Raw genomic sequence first — 15,430 nt, forward strand, 5'->3', positions numbered from 1 at the left:
CTGTTACCAGAGGAAGGAAACTAATAAACGTTTAGGAAGTATAAGAGAGAAAATAATGAACAAATTATACATTGAACAAATTATACATGTGAGTGACCAATCAGAACGGCACCTGGCTGTAAACAATCCTCAGGGTTCTATTCATGCACGCCAACTGAGCATCAGCCCTGGCCACATTTGCATCCAGGATAGAAACAGCACAGGTAAAAAGCCCTTCAAAGTAAACCCGTGATGAACAATGCAGGGCACTTTGGTTACTAGCGTGAACAAAAATGAAGAAAAGGAAAAATACATTATCCTTTTATATTGCCTAATATGTCATGAGAATTGATGTGTTATAAGAAAACATTTGTAATGGTGAAGTCACAGAAGAGTTCTGAAAAAGATAGGTATGGTCTTTTTTTTATGAACAGACATATTCTCTATTAAAACATATATTTAAAGCACTCTGTGTTTCGGGAACAAATGTGGAAGCTATAGAGAGCTCTGAATTACACAGTACAACCTTGCCAAGACGTTACTAGCATAGTTAAGGTAAAAAACCACCACGGAGTGGTTACTAAACAGGACTACTCCATTTTTCTTTAATTTCCTTCTTTAGAAAAAAAATCTATCTGATGGTGAGGATAAAAAGGTTTATAAAGCTTCTACTATATAAGATAGAAATAGGAATCATTTTCAAGCTTTTACACAAACAGATATGTTTACCAACTTCACTAATAACTCAGTTTACTTTTTTCCTTTAAAATTTTATATTTCTATATTATTTCACTTGATCTAAAACCAGCAATAAAAATAAGGTAGCTAAATTGTATCCATGTGTAGAGCAACATAAGGTAGATATATTCATGTTTTCTCTTTTAAATGTAATTATCACTGTAATTAATAATGTAAAAAGTAAAATGTAAATGTAAACGTTCTTGTAAAAATGTATGTATGTCTTTGTAAAAATGTCCAATGTAAAAAGTCCTTAGTAACAGGAATTATCTTTTCATAAATAATGAAAGGGAAACCAGTGAAGTTGAAGAAAACATGCCCCAAAGTAGCCTGAAGAAATAATTGACACAAAGTAAGATAAACAGTATCGACTATATCAAAATATACACAGATCCAACTTACAAATAGTCCAAACCAAAGAGTTAAAATTTGTAAAGAACACAGCGTTGTCACAACCATATTTCCTTATTTCCATCCCTGTGAAAAGTCCATTATCTCCTCTATAAACTAACAACACTCAATCCAAAATGAAGTAACAGAAACAGTTTCATTCACGTTATCAAAAAAAATATTTAGGAATAAATTTAACAACAAGAAGGAAAGTTCTATACAATGGACACTTATAAAACATTGCTGAGAGAAAACACCAGGACCCAAATAAGTGGAAAGCTGTATGCTCATGAATTGGATGACTCAATGTTGTTAAGATGCCAGTTCTCCCCGTATCGATCTACAGGTTCAATGTACTTCCCAATCAATATCTCAGCAGGCTTTTTCTGTTTTCAATAATTGACATGAAGATTACTAAATTTATGTGGAAGTTCAGAGAACATAGAATAGCCAAAATAATTTTGAAAAGGAAGAACAAACTTGGACAACTTAAATGATTCTATTTCAAGACTTTAAAGATATGGCAATCAAGACTGAAGCAGCATTGGCTTCAGGACAGACACATTAATGGAGCAGAATTGAGAAGACTTCCAGATATATAGTTATACAATCTTTTCGACAGAGAGTCCTAGCACATGTGCATATCTGTACTGGGAAAACAAATAAACCTTACTTCCAGCCATATGCAAAAATTAACTTAAAATGTATCATAGACTTTAACATAAGAGTTAAAAATGTGAAACTCCTAGAAGAAACCAGGTGAAGATAATTGTGAATGTGGGTTAAGTAAGATTTCTTAAATATGAGGCGAGACCCATAAAATATTTCAAAAGTGCTAAATTGGACTTCATCAAATTTAAAACTTTTGGTTTTCAAAGATACTACCAAGGAAAAAAAAGGCATGTCAAGACTAAAAGAACATACTTAGGACTCATCCAGAATATCTAAAGAACTCTAAAAATTCCAATAAAACCAACAAAGCTATCAAACTGGACACAGAGATCTGAACCAAAGGAGAGACACAAACAGGATATGAAAAAAGCTTGAAATAATTTAGAAAAAAGTAAATTAAAAAAAATATATACTACTACACACTCAAATATCTAAAATTCAGCCTAACAACACCAACTGTTTTTGAGACTATAAAACAAATTCTCATTACATAGCTGATGTGAATGCAAAATGGGACAGCCACACTAGAAAATAGTTTGGCAGTTTCTCATAAAGTTAAACATACATTTACCATATGAATCAGCAATTCCACTGCTTCGTTACCACCCCAAAGAAATGAAAATGTACGTCAACAAAAAGACTTGTTTTATATGAATGTTCCTAGTACTTTATTCATGATAGTTAAATAAACACCATCAACTGGTGAATGGATAAACAACTGCAGGATATTTAAACAATGAACTATCCAGTATTAAAAAAGAGCTTCAGATACATCCAATAACATGGAGAAATACTAAAGCCAGATACACAAAACTACATAATTTAGGAGTCTAGTTTACGGAATTCTAGAAATAGCAAAACCAAAGCACGTCAGTGGTTACCAGGGTAAGGGGGTGATGAGAGGGGACTGAATACAAAATGGAACAAGGAAACTTTTCGATGGATCAGTTCAGTCAGTTCAGTTAGTCGTGTCTGACTCTTTGCGACCCCATGGACTGTAGCACGCCAGACCTCCCTGTCCATCACCAACTCCCGGAGCTCACTCAAACTCATGTCCATTGAGTCAGTGATGCCATCCAGCCATCTCATCCTCTGTCGTCCCCTTCTCCTCCTGCCTTCAATCTTTCCCAGCATCAGATTTAGATGGATGGAATGTTCCATATCATGATTATGGTGGGGACTGCACAACCACAAATATTTACCTAAACTCAAACCCAACACTTAAAATGGATACGTTTTAATATATGCAAATTATACCTCAATACTGCTGGCAAAAAAAACCCCATATTTCATAATCTCTTTATGTGGGATAAAACCATTGGTATCTCCTTCAGTCTACATAATAACTCCACATAAACAAGCCATGAGAAAGATAGTTTTGAGTCATAAATGAAACTCAAAATGATCTAGCTTGATCTATTCATTTTATAGAGTATTACATCAATGTTTCTGAAGAAGTTGATATTTAGAAAGGTTATGCCATTTATGGGTAACCTGAGTTTTGACTCTTAGGGCAATGTCCCTTCTAGTTAACCTTGTTTTCATAGACACATGTCGCTGAATTCTCAAAATAATCCCTAGAGGTGCTAGGTTATACGTGTATTATCCCTGTTATAGATGAGACAAAATCAGGCAGAAATATGAGGACGGTTAATCTAGCTGCATTAATTCTCTCATTACAAAATTATACTACTGTGTAACTAAATATTATCTCAGTGTCACAATCAGATTGGTTAACCAAATAAAATAATGAAACCTAAAATAAAAATTATATTACTGAGCTATATTTAGATGAACGCATAGAAAGAGTTAACTGTGGAATATTTAAGCTGGAGTCTATAAATTAGAAGTGTTAATTTAATATTGTTCCTTAATATTAAATAAAATATTGAACAGCTCTGTAAAATACTCCTAGATTTTATTTTAAAAGTTTTGTATAATCTATAAACTGAGGGCACATCTTATGGAAGTTAGTACAACAACTTCAATTTAAGTCATGACTTTTCAATATAATTTTCTCCAGTAAATTAAATTTAGTATATTCTAGTATATCTATTTATTCTCATAGGCTTAAGAATTTATAATTACTGGGTTTTACATTATAAAATACATAGATAATGTGCTGTGAAATTGAAATAACCAGATATGATGATATTTTCTGGCTAAATTTTACATGCAAATATCATCACAGCATGGAATATTTAGTATGTAACAATAACGTGAAAAGAACTATTAGAAGCCTGTGGGTTCACCTTCTTTCAGAATGGTTAGTATGCATTTAAAAAATTACATAAACTATAAAACTTGCACTCTTACATAATTAAATGTTATTAATATACAATAAGTTTTCTTAGTAGATTATTAGGTGAGAAAAGCCAAAGCTAGGAAACCTGAATTATAAAATGCATTCTCTGACCTCAGAGTATGTAATGTAACTTCTCTGCACTTAGGTTCGCTCAGTAAAATGCCAGTGTTTGCACCTGTGCCTTCTATATACACCTTACACAGACAGGCATAGAGTGACTCGAGTCCCATGCACATAAAGCGGAAATGTGTGAGGTGCCAACATTCAGCAGAGGCATGTTTGAATTATTAAACTGTTTGAATATTAAAATGAAATACTAAAATATAAATTTCATTGTTTTTATGATATTTTCATATTATTTTCAAGTATTTTATCTGCTGAAGACTGTCGTTCAAGAAATTATACCATAGAAAGCACCAACCTTAATGGAAAACAGCATATTACCTTTATATAAATAACACAAATAAAGAGCAATCAGTTGGATACATTCATTCTTTCCTTATTTCTTTGAGTTGCTCAGAACGGGGGTGGGGGGGAGACTCACCTTTGCCTGCAGGCTGAGGTACTGCAAATCCAGGCAATAAAAAGGGTGCCCCTGTGGTAATACCAGCTGGTTTTAGTTCACTGACACCATATGTTGTTAGGGAAGTTATCAGATTAACCAGATCTTTCAAGGCATCTTTGGATTCTGCCTCTTTTGCTTGTTCCAATCTAGGAAAAGTATGATTTAGCAAATATGTTTTCTCTTGTGTTGTATTTTAAAATTTAATACAGAAAGAAAATTTCAATTTTATATGCAATAAATAAATGTACAGACCACTACAAGAAGTTTCTTCATATATTTTTTCCTATATAAACACACAATATTTTTATAAAGCTGCAAATTTAAGTATGAGATATGATGGTGTATTTGAAAGAAATTATGCCAATAGTCAGAACATCTGATAAATGTTGATTTTGCCATTAAGGGTATTATTTTATGCAAATCACCAATCTTTGGTAGAAAGTTTCTTAATATAAAAGGATTAGATTAAATATCTCTTAAGTTCCCTAAGGCTCTAAGGTTATAAGTTTCACTGTTTACAACCAAAAATCTTATTAACCATTTCTTTCCTAAGACATTTTCTCCATTAACAATTTTAAAAAGTGAATTCTAGGGGAAGATTTCTAAGACTTTATCTGCATTTCATTAACTAACTCAAATACTGGCACTAGAGTACATTTAAATAAAGTTCTGAGAGTCTAAATTTTTTAAAACAAACTTAATTCCTTTAAACTTGTCTTTTCTTAATGTGAAAAGTTTTGTTTTAATAATAAATATTTTTATACTACACACAGAATGCTGTAACCTGTTTTTTCATTCATTAGTGTTATGTACATGCTTCTCCATGTTAGTATAAACTCACCATAGATATGTTTTTTAATGGCCATGGAGAATCAACCATAGATGTGGATATTGGGACAGCTAGTAGCTATCAGAGCTCAGGAGCACTAATATACATAAAACTTTGTCTGCATTTAGAATTGTATCTTTAGGATCAATAAACATATGTGAAATTATTGCAACAAGTTACCAACATTTTTAAGACTCTTGAATTCTCAAAGGCATCAATTAGTAATGTCAAATAGTTATTTCATAAACTTTCACATGTCTTCATTTGTAAATTAGGTTATATGTGCAAAATTATATTCTTGGGGGTTGCCTACTATTAAGTAACAGCAATTAGGTCACACTGGTGTTAGAACTTAAAAGTTTACAAAACAGTGGTGGTTTACAGTAAATCAAACAACTTAAAACTAATTAATGGCCTGGGAACGACTAACGTGAGTATCTTCTTCCTAATAAACTTGTAACCAGTTGTTTTTCCAGTATATGTAAGTAACATCTGGAATGAAAAAGAAGGCTAGTAAAACACTTTTAGACTGACTACTATGTTTTATATATACATTTTCAGCATCTCATTCATTCTGCAAAATTATTCTTGCTACTAACTATATTAATAGCTTGATAGCATTGATATTACCATTAAGGAAAATAAAAAATATAATTAAGCACAAAGAGTTTACACTTCAGGAAGATGTTAATTAGTTCATCCAAACTCTTCTCCCTCAGCTGCTAAGGAAGAGCAGATTTCTTCTTCACATCTAACCACTGACTCCATGTGTGCAACCTACATTTTCCAATTTAACTCTAAATTCACTCTTTGTACTCTCTTGACAGAATAGGAGTAAAAAGAAGTGATTAAAGCTAAGAGTGTAAAGTATACCTTACATAAGTGATTGGCTGATTTCTTTTTCCCTATAACCCCAAACTACTTTGCTTCCTTTGATGAGAAGACTGAGTAGACTATTAAAATACATTCTTATATTGTGGGGTTTTACCTAAGCAAGAGATCACAAAGGAAATTATATCCTTGCCATATCCGAAAATCATCCAGAAGAGTTTGGGAAACATCACTGGAATCTTTGAGGAAACAAGAAAGCCCAGCAAACATCTCAACAATTTCTAGGGGAGAAAGGTCATCTGACTGCTGCATATTCTGAACACACGTAGATAAACATTCTTTTTCTGTAAAAACAAAGAAAATAAAGAACTGAATAAATATATGTGTGTGTGTGTATATATAACTTATGTCAACTGCTTAAGAAAACTTCATTCTTAACTGGTATTTAATGAAATGTTAAATTTTAGTACATTTATAAAATATGGTAAGATAAATGGTACACATTCTGAAAGCAAATATAAGATTCAAACTGACTGGGGAAGCTCTACCTCTAAGTAGTAAACAAAGAGTAATACAGAAAGTGTTGAAAATCAGTTGAGGGGAAAAAAAAAAAAGGAAAGAAAATCAATTGACATTTATAATAGTTTTTACATCATATTTAGAAGTTTTATTATTAAAAAAGACGACTGCCTGCTGCCAAATGATATTTTTGACCTTTATATTAATATAACAAAAAATGGAGAAAAATTTAAAAACTCTCTTCTAAGTTTAAGAAGAAAAATCTATTTAGTTAAAAGTTCAAATTAGAGTGCATCTAGACTATTAAGATACAGAAATACTTCAGGAAATAAAATTTTCAAATTTTTGTCTGTACTATATATGTACTAGTTTAAAACATAGTTACATCCCATGACTTCTGGGACTGGAGGCATTTCAAAGAAGACTTTTGCTCTCTTATCTTTAAAAATATTAATTTATCTTAAGAAATCCAGGGTCACATAACAATAACTAAGAAGATTTAACACAGGAACAGAGGTAGGAAACATCTAAGATGCTACAATTGTCTCCTATTTCTCCTATTGACTAATTTTAAGGGACAGTTGACACATATTTATATAAATAAGCTAAAAAAATGGACAATTTCTTTTCAGTGCTGATAAAGAATCTACTTAATTTTATTCATACCTCATTGGACAGATTATCTGTCTACTTATGAAATATCTTCAGAAAGAGTTTGAACTATAGCATCTCAAAAAATCTCTTTTCATTCCACAAAAGAGGAAGGAAGAAGAGGCAATGAGGTGGAATTTGTATTATTATTACGACTTATCATTTACTTAAAGGTAAGGTTATTTTAACTCTCCTGGATATCCATTATTGGGAACATAAGAATTTTTTTACATTTGAAAAGCTTCACAAATAATTTTTTTCTCCTGGAAAATATAGTTCTTCATTTAAAATAGAATCTTTGGAGAATTGAACAAGAAAAACATATTTGTCATCATACGAGGAGAGAAAGGCAGAGGAAATTCAGAGCATCTAGAATGAATACGTTACGAGACAGTCACCGTGAATATACTTCACCACGTTGACACTGAGACCGTGACGGGATATGGTCATAAGGACTTCTCCGGCACTCTTCCTCCAAGGCAGGTTATAGGGAGGGCACCAAGAGGTTATTGCACTGAATAAAAGCTGGAGGTCGTCTTTCTGAGCCAGCTCCTCGGCCGGAGAAACAAAACTGCAGAGTTTCACTAAGATCTAAAGAACAAAGAAAATGTGTACATAAATGAATGAATGATTGGAGGAAAAGCAGGGGCTAGAAAAGGACTAGATCTGATTATTTAAAACTCTGCAAGTTCAGGGTCAGTGTTGAGGGCTATCATTAAAGCCACAATGAGGAGAGCTCTAAGTTAGGCAACATTAAAAAAGACACCTATAATTTACAAGTGTGTTATGGTAAGACAGTTAACCACCTCTACTTTTATCAGCTTTTTTTTTTTTTTTTAAGTTACCTGTTTACCATCTTCACTTCACCATGGTGGTTTGTTGTTTTTTTTTTTTTTTGAGGGGGTACTGTTTTGCCCTATCCTGAAATGGAATAAATCAACAGTAACTTTTAAGGTCAACATTCCAGTTTTAGAATGTTAATTCTTAGTTTGCCATAGGTGAAATGTAATTTTCTTCTCTAAAAAGGACACTTTCAGGGAGACAAGAAAATAAAAACATGTCTTTAAAAGTATTTTCAATTTTTTCCAACTTCTATACAAGTAGAAGGTGACATTATAATAATACAGTCTTCTTAATTCAGAATTATTAATTATGTCTAGTAGCCAAAAATCTTCTAAAGCATGACTCAACACTTCTTAAACTCTGGAATGAAAACCTAATCCTTACCTATGGTTTGCAAACTACACATTGCACAACCATTTATGGCATTAAAGGCCTGCTACTTGGGGAATGAAGCTGTGGTTTCTGCCCTCCAAAAACCTTTCTTCTTCTAATCTCAGTGTGGTGGCAGAAAAAGTTAACTTTCCTTCTCTGTGCTATATTTTTTCATCTAAATATTTTTAAAATATATAAAATAAAATAAAACGAGTATTTCACAATCTGGGGGAAACTATTCTATAGAAAAAGTATTTGAAGTATCATATTTCGTCTAAGAAAGCTAGGTCTGCCTTTTCTTATTTCCTTCAGTGCAAAATTTTACTCAAATACAAGAATTTCTAATTCATAGCTGACAAATATCAGGGAAAGAAAGATTAAGAATTCAGTGAACAACGAAATATTTATAAACTCTATTAAGTACAGGCATTCCCCCCTCCCAACAAAAAAAATGCCCAGAGACATTGCTGAATACCAAATTTTTATTAATATTTGTAATATATGTACCTCTTCCCACATGTATTAAATGTAACAAAAAGGTATATGAAAAGAAAGATAACTGCAGCCAAAAAAATATATATACACATGTATATACTCATAAGAGTCTATTGTTGATTATACTTTTCACTGGTTTTCACATGCCCATATGTGATTAGAGGGACAGATGTCATTTCTCTAATTTGTAACATAAAAACAAACCTGAAAATAAAATCTTTTTTTCCAAGTCAAATCCTTGTGCTCAAAAATAAGTTGGATTTAATTCCTTGCTGTTGACCCTTAAGATAACTAATTCTTAATCTTCCAAGTCAAAAGAATTCTTACAAATAACCTAGTATTAATAACCTTTTCATTTTTACGCAGGAGAAAACTGAAGAATCTACTCATTCCTCTTTAGCCCCTACACTAAGCACTTCTTTTCGTCGGGATTCTGTTACAATGTCCAGCCAAGTGTGCCAGAGCAATAATTGGCCACATCAATGCAAATACGAAAAAAAAAAGAACGCCTACATAAAGCACTACCAACTGCTAAGGTTCCAGGAAACCATCTGTCACAAAATATAAACACAGGGATTTTATCTATAATAAACACTGTGCATTCTGAAAACATTTAATAAGTTTGTGTCCATCGGGTTTTTCAGACAAAATGATGAAAACAATGTCTGGACTGTGATAAGGAATGAAAAAAGCTAAGTTGATGCACTGAAGGAACCACTGAAGGAACCCTGGACTAGACGGTGGGAGAGCAGGGTTCTGATCACTGCCGGGCACCAGGTGTGGAACAGTCATGACTATAAGTTTCCATAAGTGTAAATGAAGCGTTTCATTTAAATTCTCTATTGCATTCCATTTGGCCTTTAATATTCCTTTGACATCCAATGATTCCAATATACTAAAGTGAATCCTTTTATGAATGAATGAATGAATGAATACATTCAGTTCAAAGTCAGCACCCACTGCTTTCAGATATAGAAAAAAATTAAGTTTTAGAAGAAATCTTTGCTACTTAGTTGCCAGCTTCCATTTATTGTCTAAGGTGTTACTTCTTCAGAGGGACTTTACTGAATCAGGGCTCTAGTCTGATCAGCAAAGACTAACCCACTCTCTTCATCAGCCATGTCTTAAAACAGCTTTAATTCCTATATGGTTTACTCTTTTACTTCTTCCCATTGCCATTCTCTTCCATTCTAGTTGAGAGGTTAGATAAACCTGAGTTCTAATCCCATTTCTGCCATTCCCTCACATTATTATTTTGGTGGAAAACAAGAGCTCTGAAGTCATGGAAGGTCTTGCAAATGATCACAAGATAGGGATGTTAACTGCTAGCACAAAAGTATTTAATAAATCAAGTGTTCAATAAATATTCATTGAATTAGCATTTTATTGATAATCCTGTCTTTTCATTTCTAATCTGTCTTACTCTCCCTCTCCCCCATCTTCACTGGTGTGTGGGGGCTCAGTCGCACAGATGAGTCTGACTCTTTGCGACCTCATGAAATATATACTACCAGGCTCCTCTCTCCATTGGATTTTCCAGGCAAGAATAGTGGCGCAGGTAGCCATTTCCTTCTCCAGGGGATCTCCCCTACCCAGAGATTGAACCCTTGTCTCTTGCAATTGGCAGGAGTATTCATCACAGCTGAGTCACTTGGGAAATCTAGTGGTAAAAGACCCCACCTGCCAAAGCAGAAGACATAAGAGATGTGAGTTTGATCCCTGGGTTGGGAAGATCCCCTGGAGGAGGGCATGGCAACCTACTCCAGTATTCCTGCCTGGAAAATCCCATGGACGAGGAGCCTGGCAGACTACCGCTCATGGGGCTGCAAAGAGTTAAACACACTTGAAGCAACTTAGCACACACAGACTTCAGCAAAGTCGAGTCATTCCTGGAGCAACCACCCCAGTGACACAGGTGCCAGCATCACCTGTCCGCGGCTCTGCTGCTCCTGATGCAGATCCAGCGCCCTCTCTGTTCTCTCCTCCTACTCTCATCGATGCTGAAAGTGGTGGAGGCAACAGCAGAAATCAAACTTATTTATCAGAAAAATAAATTTTGGCATTTCAGGTCTGCTATGTCTAAAGCAGAGAAGCACAGCTTTAGGTGTTATTTCATTGACTCTTCCCCCAAATCCTTTAGCCAGGTATTATTTTCATTTTAGAGATGAGAAACTGGCATCTTATTTCATAAAATGGGACTCAAATAGGTGTAAGTCTTCTAAATTGAGGGATAAAAACACATTAACAATTTAACCCTCTTAATCATTTTTAAGTACAGAATGTTAACTACATGCACAATGTTATGCAAAACATCTGTAGGACATTTTCCTCCTGCAGAACTGAACCTCTGGATCCCCTGGAAAACAACTCTCTTTTCTCTCACCTCCCAGCCCCAGGCAACCAACACTCTACTTTTAAAAGCCTGACATCTTAACTTATAAATAAAATCATGCAGTATTTATCTTTTTATGTCAAACATATATTTTTAAATACCATATTTCCTATGGATAGATTGTATTGTAAATGTTTATAGTTTTGAAAATTTTCTCCCAAGAATGGATATCAAATGATGACAATATTTCCAGACTACCTAACAAAGGTTCACTTACTCTGCTAATGCAATTATTAAAAGAAGAGTGACCACATGGGAAAGAAGGTTCACAGACAGGGAGAAGAAGAGGTGGCAGTAGCCACTAAAAGAAACTGTCTTTTCTAAGTTAAATACTTACTGGCTAAGGACTTCCTGTATTTAGACAGCAACAAGACAGAATTTCTTGACACGAGAAGAAATATTACCCAAAACTTAATAGCACTGTTAATAAAAGTGTTCCTTGCTTTGTTCATTTTAGAGATGTTGTTACTTTATGAAAGGTAATCTTAATGATAGAATCTGTTCAGAGTAACAAACCTGTGAATCTCTCACCCAAATACTCCTCAAAAGAAATGGGCAGATTCAGTTAATATGCCAGTTAGATAAAAGACAGTCAATTTATAATAAATAGCAAGAAGCACTACAGAAAATGGGACAGGCAGAACATCTACTTAAGGAGCATACCTGTTACACCTGAAAGAGGGTGGGCTACATGAACAGACACAGCACCTCCCATACCTGTACAAAAACTTTCTGGAGTAGTCCCCGCCGTTCCGCTAGAGGTAGCTCATTCTGTGCACCTCCAACTGCCTCAGGCACATGTGGAAGGTCAAAAAACAGATATAAACATTTAACCAGGGTGGAAGGCACTGACATCGTTGTCATGCAGTCCACGGTTTTCTGGAAAACAAATGGATAAATAAAGTGAGTAGACAGACAGACTTAACTGTACTATGAAAGTGAAAGTTGCTCAGTCGTGTCTGGCTCTTTGCAACCCCATGGACTGTAGCCCGCCAGGCTCCTCTGTCCACGGAATTCTCCAGGCCAGAATCCTGGAGTGGGTTGCCATTCCTTTCTCCAGGGGACCTTCCCCACCCAGGGATCGAAACCTGTTCTCCCGCATTGCAGGCAGATTCTTTACCATCTGAGCCACCAGGGAAGCCAATAACTGTACTTGCTGCACCTAAATAAGCTCACAAATTTTAAGCCAGAAAATTATACTTCAAAACAACTTTTCAAATGCTTGAAAAAAAATTTTAAAGACTCCATGAATGACAAATACTCATTTCCTATCTGGACAAATTTGCTTTAATCACATACTGAGAACTTTGTCATCTACTAAGGTATCTATTAAGTTGACTATTAAGAGGCAGCATGTTCCAGGGAACATAAGCTCTAAGATTTAGAAAAAAGGAACTTAACCATAAACTTGAGCAAACTAATTTTTGTTAGGCCTCATCTTTATCTCCTATAAAATCTATATAATGGTATGTATCACCTAGGGTTACTATGAGGTTTATGTAATGAATGCAAAGATACATTAATGTACTAAACTATGTATTAGTTCCCTTACTATTACTTTTATTCTCATTGCAGATTCTTAGGTTGGAAGGGCACTTGAAGGATATAGCCATCACTGACACAGAATTGTACATTATTTTCAAAGATTGCTAGAGGAAGAAATTTTAGACCTTATGGTGAACATTTCAGTATTGTTAAGAAGTATGGGGGAAAAAAGAGGCATGCTATAAAAATTATCAAAATCTTTCCATGGTACAATTTGGAGTAAGTTTTTCCATGTTGGAGATCAACAGGCTAGCATCATGTGTTTATTAGTCTATTAACTTTTTTATTAAACATTTCCTGAACGCATAGCATATGTCAGTCAGTGTTTTGGGAACTTGGTGTGAAATGATGAAGGAATCCTGCCTTTCACAAGGCTGTATTCTACCAGCAGAAACAAGTTCATCAATAACTATGATTTACTCTCTTGAGCGTAACAATGGTAGTACGTCCAGGCTAATAAAATAAGGGAATAATCAACACTGCCAAGAGTGGCATGAAGGATAGGAATTAAAACCAGAAGGGAAAGGTCACCTGGAAGATATACAGAAGGTAAGGCCATTTGTACAATATGTTTCAGGAACCGGAGTCCAAAACTGCTGACTCCTGAAAAACCACAATAATGTCTAGTCTTTAATGTGTGTTTATTATATAACAGGCTTAAGGCTAAGCACTTTAAATACATGCTCTCATCTGTTTTTCAAGTCAACCTTACAAGATAGATTTTATTACTGTATGAGCCTTCATTCACAAGGAAGGCTCATTACTTACATATCCTGCCCTGTGTTAGGGAGCTCCTTAAGTGGTCCCCAAGTGGGTATATGCGCAATGCTCTCTGCAGGTGGTCTCCCATTCGAATTTTACTTTTATTTTGTGGGCACTGGAAACCTAGTGAAGTGTTCCAAACGAAGGAGTAATAGAACCAGATTTCAGAAAATCAGTTGCTGGTAGTACAGACTATAGATTAAAGAGCAGGAAAGTGAGAGTACTTCGGAAACTAGTACAGAAAACCCCACAAGATCGATGGGGCCTGAGTTACTGCAGTAGCCGGGTGAGGGGAGGAGCGTGCCTAAGAACAATCCTACCCACCATCTGGCCCCTTTCTACATACCCACCATCACTTCCCTCCTCCAACGCTTGGAAGTCCTCTCCTGATCTCACCTACCTTTTATTATTTCTAGCCACCCCATGTCTCCATCTGACTCTCAGCTGAAACATCTGTTCATACCTGAAACTTAGGTTCTCATCTTTCCTCCTACCTTCACCTGCAAAATTTACAACTCCCACATTTCCCTTTTCATACTACTACATACAGCCCATTGCTGCATTTCATGCTATTAGCTTCATCCACTTCACCTCTGTCATCTGCCTGTTGACTCAGGACCATGTTTTAGTCATCTCTGTAACTCACTGCTGCTAACAGAAAACAGCATGCAAACCAAAATGTCAGCTCAAAATGTAACGCTGAATTTTCTTTCAAAATGTCTCTTTTGCCAGTTAGATTATTACTGGCTGTCCCTTTGTATTAAGCAAAATGACATCACTATTCGTCTTATGACAAGACAGATTGAAAGTACAACTGGATATCCAAACTGGTAACTGGCAACACCTGTAAATTTTTCTTAAGTGATTCTTTTCTCCTGATTCTTTTCTTATGCTTATAAATTGGTCTATCCATGTGTGCACATGTAAGTTAATACACATTTATTGACTTTCTACCATGTTCTAGGTGTTATGGTAGAACACAGTCCATGCTCACAATTAAGGAAGGAAAATGGAACGTCTACAGAAAATATGAATAAAGCTTACATGTATTCCCATTAAACACTATTGTTTTACATGTTATGCTTAGCCCAGCCACATTCTGGCACAGGAACGTACGGTCATGCACAGCTGTCATCAACAGCAAGCAGAACTGGTACTTTGAGAGCCATCTGATGTGGCCACAGATACACGAAAACACTGGTCTACTTCAGGACCATATGAAAGGTTACTTAGTACTCAGGGTGAATAAGCATCTCCACATGTGCAGGACTGAGGGGTTTCCTGGGATAGGGGCCTTCTATGCTAAACTAAAACTCGGATAGCCTCAGGTAAATCAGGACAAATTGAGTCTTATTCCATCTCTGCTTTAAAAAACACATTATAACACAATATTATAAATCAACTATACTCCAATATAAAATAAACAAAAAACAAAACAAAAATCCAGCAAACAAAGAGGGAAACAGGGTATCCCAAAAGAAAAACATTCAACTGGGCTAGTAATTATTCCAGGATAGTAACTGGTTTCAGGACATCTTTATT

The 15,430-nt window shown here is 34.9% G+C and overlaps 1 protein-coding gene across 6 annotated transcripts in view; it reads right to left on the reverse strand.

The window, feature by feature from the left end:
• Positions 1-15,430, reverse strand: part of WDFY3 (WD repeat and FYVE domain containing 3) — a 279,012-nt gene that overhangs the window by 147,112 nt on the left and 116,470 nt on the right. For all 6 annotated transcript variants that reach the window (XM_043448026.1, XM_043448024.1, XM_043448022.1 and 3 more), the window contains 4 exons: positions 12,299-12,460; positions 7,878-8,070; positions 6,467-6,653; positions 4,629-4,795 (listed from right to left, as the gene is read on the reverse strand). In XM_043448026.1, coding sequence (XP_043303961.1) covers positions 4,629-4,795; positions 6,467-6,653; positions 7,878-8,070; positions 12,299-12,460 — 709 coding nt within the window. The remainder of the gene's footprint in view (positions 1-4,628; positions 4,796-6,466; positions 6,654-7,877; positions 8,071-12,298; positions 12,461-15,430) is intronic.

Source organism: Cervus canadensis, chromosome 26 (genome assembly GCF_019320065.1).
Source record: "Cervus canadensis isolate Bull #8, Minnesota chromosome 26, ASM1932006v1, whole genome shotgun sequence".
Taxonomy (NCBI): Eukaryota; Metazoa; Chordata; class Mammalia; order Artiodactyla; family Cervidae; genus Cervus; species Cervus canadensis.